The following is a 7,087-nucleotide window of genomic DNA, read 5'->3' as shown; positions in this document are numbered from 1 at the left end:
GAGTGAGATACAATGGAAATGACCAAACAACAGCCTCTGCTGAAAAATCCAGTGTACCTTCCAGTCTGAAGCCTGCAGCACAAATCCATGCCTATGCTCTGGGAGCTCCCAATCCAGGGCTCTCTCAAGCTGGAAGCAGGGAGCACCAGTGCCCAGCCGGAGCCCCCCATCAGACCCCTCAGATCTTCCCCAGTGCCATCACTTTCTATTTGGTCAGTGTGTCCCATTCCAGCACTTTAGTGGAAATGTTTAAAGTGTCCTTAAATCGCCCACAGCCCAGACCTTTCCTAACCCACCTGAATCAAGAAAAGGAAGTGAGTGTGCTTTCCGGGAAACCCCTTTGTCACACCAGGTGGCCTGATTGTTTTATTTAAAAAACTGGGGCAGGGAGTGCCTGGGCTCAGGGGTTCCACTGCTGTTGATCAGTCAATCAATAGTATACATGCAAATCGCTTTAAAAAACCTTAAATCACTATACATCTACACACGTAGAGATATAGACATACACATACAGAGAGATGGGTAGGAAGACAAAGACCAGGAGAGAGAGAGAGAAGAAAAAATAAAAGGAAGGAAGGAAGGAAGGAAGGGATGGAGGAAGGAAGGAAGGAAGGGATGGAGGAAGGAAGGAAGGGAGGAAGGAAGGAAGGAAGGAAGGAAGGAGGGAGGGAAGGAAGGAAGGAAGGAAGGAAGGAAGGAAGGAAGGAGGGAGGGAGGGAGGGAGAAGGAAGAAGGAAGGAAGGAAGGAAGGAAGGAAGGAAGGAAGGAAGGAAGGAAGGAAGGAAGGAAGGAAGGAAGGAAGGAAGGAAGGAAGGAGGAGGGAGGAGGGAGGGGAGGGAGGGAGGGAAGGAAGGAAGGGAGGGAGGGAGGGAGGAAGGAAGGAAGGAAGGAAGGAAGGAAGGAAGGAAGGAAGGAAGGAAGGAAGGAAGGAAGGAAGGAAGGGAGGGAGGGAGGGAGGGAGGAAGGGAGGGAGGAAGGGAGGGAGGGAGAGGAAGGGAGGAAGGAAGGAGGAAGGGAGGAAGGGAGGGAGGGAGGAAGCTAGCAGGTATCCCACTCGGTCATGGGAGGCCATCCTGCTGCTCTATGAGGGCAGCAATCACACTCAGGGTCTCCCCTGGGCAGAGGTGGGCCAGAGTCCAGAGCTTCCCCCCCAGGAGCTGGACGTCCTCAGACACATCCCTTACTTGAGCTTGCCAGACCAAAGTTCAGATAATCATGTATGAGGTCTGGAAAGGGAGCCGAAAGCCGATCATGACATTTAAATGTCATCCAAAAGACAGCAGGAAACTACGGGAGATTCCTGGGTTTCTCCCTTTACAGTTGGAAGCTCCTTTCTTATTTGACAGGGGAGGCCACTGAGGTGAAGGGCCTGGTCCAGGTCACACAGGGACTCAGAAAGTGAGGCAGGATTTGAACAAAGGTCTTCCGGGTTCCCAGCCCAGGGCTCTGACCCCTTCCCTGACATTTGCTGGCTTTGTGCCCCTGGACAAGCCGTGCGATGCCTCGGGGTCTCGATTTTCTGCTCCGTAGAATGGGGTGACATCCGTGCTTGTGCTTGTCCTGGCCTTGGGGGCTCGGGATCCTGTGCCCCGAAGGTTCTCAGGGAGGGCCCTTCTCCCTCAGGCTTGCCTCACCTGACAGAGAGGAGGCCGGAGCCCAGGAGCACCCGTCTGGGTTCTCCCCCCAGAGATGGGGGGACAGAAGGAGGGCAGGTGGGTCCGCCCTGCATGCCCATCTTCTCCTCCCTTTGGTGGAGAGCCAGGAAGGCCTGGGAAGCCCTTAGGGAAGCTTCCTGCTTCCCCAGCCTCTGGGGCCTCAGTGCCGGCCTCACCTGGGCCTCCCTGGAGGCTCTCGCTCGCTGGGAGCGCTCACTAGCTCTTGGGGCTTCTCAGCTTGTGCAGTCAAACAGGGCCAGGGGAGCTTCGGTCCAGGGGGCCGTCCTGCCCTGGACCAGGCTCCAGGCCTGGGCTGCCACCCCTTGCAGCCCCACCCCCAGGGGCCTGCGGCTGGCCAGGACTCCGGGCTGTGGTCAGGAGGGCAAAGGTTCTTGTCCCCATTTCACAGCTGAGTAGACTGATTCTCGGAGAAGCCGAGGGACTCCCTCGCTAAGCCAGGTCTGTGGGGGTTCTTTTCGCTGTCGAGGGGGAGCCGAGGGTGCCGGGGCATCCGAGGCCCAGCACGGGCAGGCCCTTCTCTTTGTCGATGTTTAAAAGCCATTTTAAAGCCGTTTATGGATTGTTTAAAAGTTCATCGATCGGTCAATCAATCGCTGGATTAAATGCTCGCTGCGTACCCTCCCCCGAGCCCTGTGACCCAGCCGAGGGGGGCCGTGACCGCCGGCTCTTCTGGGGGGCTTCCACCATGTGGGAAGAAGAGGCCAGACCAGCGGCACAAGCTTCTGTTCCCCCCCCGGCCCCCCGATTCCCAGCAGAGGCCCCAGAGGGTTTCCTCTTGCCCAGTTATGGAAACCGAGTCAGGAGGTACTTGCTGTGGATGTCTGCCCTGGAGCCTCCCTCCGTGCCCGAGGCCGAGGCCCAAGTCCAGTCGTGCTGCCCACAGCGGGGTGGCCTCCCTCCTCTGGAGCCTCAGGAAAGCAGGGCCCCTCCGTGCTCCCGGCCGGCCAGGAGGGGCTCTGCGGTCAGCGGCGCCGCTGAAATCTGCTTCTCCAGCCCTTACCTCTCTCTGCCTGTGCTGGGCATCTGAGCCGGAGGGACGGCGTGCCCCAGACTCCGGATGGAGCCCCTGCTCTCTCCCCTCAGACCCCGTAAGAACGTCTCCAGCCCCGAGACGGCCTCCTGGAGGACGCGGGTTCCAGCCAGCTGGTGGCAAGGGGAGTCCGTTGGGGGTGGCCCAAGGCAGAATCCCAGCCGTCAGTCTGCCTGCAGCGGTCAGTCCCACCAGGCTCCGGCAGAGGCCCGGCCAGGACCAGTTTCTGTCCCACAGGAGGCCGCAGGAGTTCTGGCTCGAGCCCAGGACGGGATGCCAGGGGCAGGCTGGGCGCTGGGCGGGCTCCACCCTCTCCCCAGCCCAGGGAGGGAGCTGGGGCAGCCGTTGTCTCTCCGGATGGAGGGGCTGCAGGGAAGGAAGAGCCGGGATCGGGGGGCGAGAAGGCCGGGCGCCAGGCCCGGGGCAAGGAGGGAAGTCTCCAGGGACGGAGCAGGAGGCCTTCGCCTTCGGGAGAGGCGCTGAGTGGAGGACGGGGTGCGGCCTAGCTCGGGCCGCTCACTCTTGGGGCAAGAGGAAAGAGCCCCGAAGGGCGGCCCAAGGGGTCTCCTGTCCGGCCCTCTCTGAGGTTGCTGAGCCCAAAGGGCCGCAGCAAAGTGGGCTGCTGTGGGGGAGCTGACAGGAGGGGCCTGAGACCAGGGCAGGCCAGCAGGCTCGGAGGCTCCTGGACTGGAGTCAAGGCGGGCCATGGGGGGAGGACGCCGCTGGAGGTGAGGCGACTAGGAGAGGAGTCGGAGGAGCGCAGAGAGCGCGGCCAGAGAAGAGGCTGGGAGGACCCGGGGCCGCCATGGGAGAAGATGGAGGAGGGGATGGAGCAGCCGGGGAGACGGGGCCTTGGGGGGCCTGGGAAAGGTCTGTGCTCTACGGAGGCCCAGCTCCCCAGCGGGGGGCACCAGGGGAGCCGGCTCGGTGCCGATCCAGCCATCCGGACCGGTCTGGCCGGAGGAGGGACCCGCAGCCATGAGGCAGACCCGCTGATGCTCCTCCAAGGCGCGGATCCACTGCTTCGCCTCGGCCTGCAGCGACCAGATCTCCTTCCGAAGGGCCTGGTTGTCCTTCTCCAGCCACTCGTGCTGCTGAGGCCAGAAACAAACAAGAGGTGGGGTGTGAGAACTAGGATGCCAGGACAAAATGGCGCCACCCAGCCTTTCAGATCCCTGGGCTGGTCTAGGCTGGAGGCACTGTGGGGAGACAGGAAAACCTGAAGAGCGGCCGGCAGAGGGGTGAAGCGGCAAAGGAAGGGCCCGCTTCTCTGGCTCTTTGTCGGGAATTAGGCAGGAAAAGCAAAGACACTTCATACCCCTGGACCCAATGATCCATCTATTTGGCATATGCCACATGGCGGTCAAAGATGGCCAGAGAGAACAAAGACAAACAGCAACATACCCTGCAGTCCCTTAGTGGGAGCCAAAAAACAAAGAACCAGAAATAGAAGTGAGTTGTGCTGAAAAAATCTTGGCCTACGAATGCAATGGGCTGACATGGTGCCATAGAAATGGAAGGGAGGGAAAGAAGGAAGGAAGGAAGGAAGGAAGGAAGGAAGGAAGGAAGGAAGGAAGGAAGGAAGGAAGGAAGGAAGGAAGGAAGGAAGGAAGGAAGGAAGGAAGGAAGGAAGGAAGGAAGGAAGGAAGGAAGGAAGGAAGGAAGGAAGGAAGGAAGGAAGGAAGGAAAGAAGGAAGGAAGGAAGGAAGGAAGGAAGGAAGGAAGGAAGGAAGGAAGGAAGGAAAGAAGAAAGAAAGAAGGAAGGAAGGAAGGAAGGGAGGAAGGAAGGGAGGAAGAAAAGAAGGAAGGAAGGAAGGAAGGAAGGAAGGAAGGAAGGAAGGAAAGAAGGAAGGAAGGAAGGAAGGAAGGAAGGAAGGAAGGAAGGAAGGAAGGAAGGAAGGAAGGAAGGAAGGAAGGAAGGAAGGAAGGAAGGAAGGAAAGAAAGAGGGAAGGAAGGAAGGAAGGGAGGAAGAAAAGAAGGAAGGAAGGAAGGAAGGAAGGAAGGAAGGAAGGAAGGAAGGAAGGAAGGAAGGAAGGAAGGAAGGAAGGAAGGAAGGAAGGAAGGGAGGGAGGGAGGAAGGAAGGAAGGAAGGAAGGAAGGAAGGAAGGAAGGAAGGAAGGAAGGAAGGAAGGAAGGAAGGAAGGAAGGAAGGAAGGAAGGAAGGAAGGAAGGAAGGAAGGAAGGAAGGAAGGGAGGGAGGAAGGAAGGAAGGAAGGAAGGAAGGAAGGAAGGATGGAATCCTCATCCCTTGGCACGCTGCTGGGCACACAGCAGGTGCCTAACCAAATGCGGATGGACTGATTCTCTGCTTACCCCCAGCTCCTTTTTGCTGTCCTCCTGTACCCTCCTCCCTAGCCCATCGCCACTGTGGCCCCCTGCTCTTATGCGTACACAGAGCTGAGCCCCCAAGCCCAGGAGCCCAGCGTGGTGCAGGTGGCTTCTTAGAGCCGTGGGAGCCTGAGGAATGGCTTGTCCCCTCCACGAGAGCCTGTTTCCTCCCCTAAAACCACAGCCATTTTCCCGGTGGCACCTGCCTTACCTGATGTAGGCAGGTGACCTGCGAAGGGTCCAGGGAGAGTAAGTGGCCAGAAAGAGCCCAGAATTCAAATCCTGTCTCTTCTGGACCCCAAACTGAGGCCTTCCTGGGAGAGCTGCATTTGAGCATGTGAAGGGCTAATCCCTGAGAGAGGGGCCAGTCTTGTCTGCTTGGCCAGAGAGGGCAAAACTGGGAGGGATGGAGAGAAGGGAGTGGTGGGAAAAGCTTCCTGACACAGAGATGGGGATGGAGTAGTGAGTTCCCCATCCCCTGAGGCAAGCAAACAAAGGCTGGGAAGGCTGCGGAGGACTGGGTGCTCAGGTAGGGTTGGAAAGGTGGCCGCTGAGCTCAGAGATGCTGTGGACGGGGATAGAGGCGGTGAGGAAGGGCAGGGAGGGAGCGTCAGACCTGGTGCAGCTCATCGGCCTTGTCTGTGTGCTTCTGCCGGCTCCGCTGGGCCGCCACTCGGTTCTTCTGCCTCCGCTTCAGCTGTCTGGCCACCTCCCTGGCATCCTGGGGGCGAGGACACCTTGCTATCCCATGGGGTTGGGTGTCTGCCGGGGGAGGGTGCAGGAGCTGCTTCCTCACTGCCCACCTACAATGGCACTGACTTGCTCCAGGACATCCCCCAGGGTGCCCTCTTCCTCCAAGAAGCCCACCCTGGTTAGAGCCCGGGGACAGGTTCATCCTCTCCCGAGGGGGGATTCACGTGCCCTGCCCCTGCTCCAGGGGGAAGGATGACTCCAAGGGAAGGTTTTCTATAGTTCCTCATGGGCTGCTGCAGTCATCGGACCTGGGGTCAGAGGAGCCGGGTTCAAATCCCAGGCCTCCTTGCTACCTGTGTGATGGGCCAGGCCCTTCCTTTCCCAAACTCTCCTGATTCTAGGCCTTCTCTCTCTCTAACCCCTGAACTTCCATCTTGGAATCAACACTGTGAACTGGTTCTAAGGCAGAAGAGCAGCAAGGGCCGGGCCAGGGCTAGGGAGTGTCTGAGGGCAGATTAGAACCCAGGACTTCCCACCTCCGGGCCTGGCTCTAACCACTGAACCTCCCGGCTGCCCCCTTCTCTCTCTCCTGATTGCTCGTGTGTTGGCGGATTGTCCCCCCCAGGAGAGGGGGGGGGGCTCTTGTGCCCAGCCTTGGTCTGCCCAGCCTGGCACCCAGGGGTGCTCCCTGATGTCCGGCCAGCTGACCGTGGGATCTGGGGGGCAGCGGCTCCTCTCCAAGCGCCCTGGCCACAGAAAGTCTTCCATCCTGGGCAAGCTGGGGGAGGGGCGCAGCTGGGACACGGAGACCTTTGGGAGTCCAGGACTCCTGGGTCCCCAGCACTGACCCCGGCAGCACTTTTATTAGTACTTTTTGTATTTATTTCTTCAGCGTCTGGTTTCAGGAACACTTTGGTGCTGCTCAGCACCTTTTGGGCATGATCTCGGACGGGGAAACTCGCCCAGAGTCACAGAGCAAGTACTAGGGGTGAGACTTGAACCCAAGTCCAGGACTGGATGAAAAGAAAAGCCTGAGTCTTGGGTTCAGATCCAGCCCCGGCCTGTGGTTTCCCATCCAGTGAAGGATGGGCAGACAGGCAGAGGCGCACCCAGAGAGGAAAAGAGGAAGCCCGGCCCGGCCCGGGGCTTTGAGGAGGAGCAAAGTCCGGGTCGAGCAGGGGCCTGGAGGGGGCAAACAAGGAGCTTCTGGATTCACAGAGCTGGGAAGACGCTGACCAGCTTCCCAGCTCAAGCCCTTCCTTGGACAGATAGGGAAACTGAGGCCCAGAGAAGGGCCTGGAGCCAAGCCAGCTGGACAGAGGGAACTCCAGGGCTGAGATGTGGGTGGGGGGGGGTCCC

The 7,087-nt window shown here is 59.3% G+C and overlaps 1 protein-coding gene across 1 annotated transcript; it reads right to left on the bottom strand.

Annotated features, from left to right (window-relative positions):
* Positions 1 to 3,420: 3,420 nt before the first annotated feature.
* Positions 3,421 to 6,566, bottom strand: BATF2 (basic leucine zipper ATF-like transcription factor 2). The gene is made up of 2 exons (XM_056803664.1): positions 5,652 to 6,566; positions 3,421 to 3,800 (listed from the first exon to the last, which is right to left on the bottom strand). Exons 1-2 carry the CDS (start codon positions 5,928 to 5,930, stop codon positions 3,444 to 3,446), a joined length of 636 nt encoding a protein of 211 aa, XP_056659642.1. The 5' UTR covers positions 5,931 to 6,566; the 3' UTR covers positions 3,421 to 3,443.
* Positions 6,567 to 7,087: the final 521 nt, after the last annotated feature.

The sequence above is a fragment of the Monodelphis domestica genome, chromosome 6 (genome assembly GCF_027887165.1).
Source record: "Monodelphis domestica isolate mMonDom1 chromosome 6, mMonDom1.pri, whole genome shotgun sequence".
Lineage (NCBI taxonomy): Eukaryota > Metazoa > Chordata > Mammalia > Didelphimorphia > Didelphidae > Monodelphis > Monodelphis domestica.
Note: the sequence above shows the minus strand (reverse complement) of the source record. Positions and strands in the feature narration are given on the sequence as shown.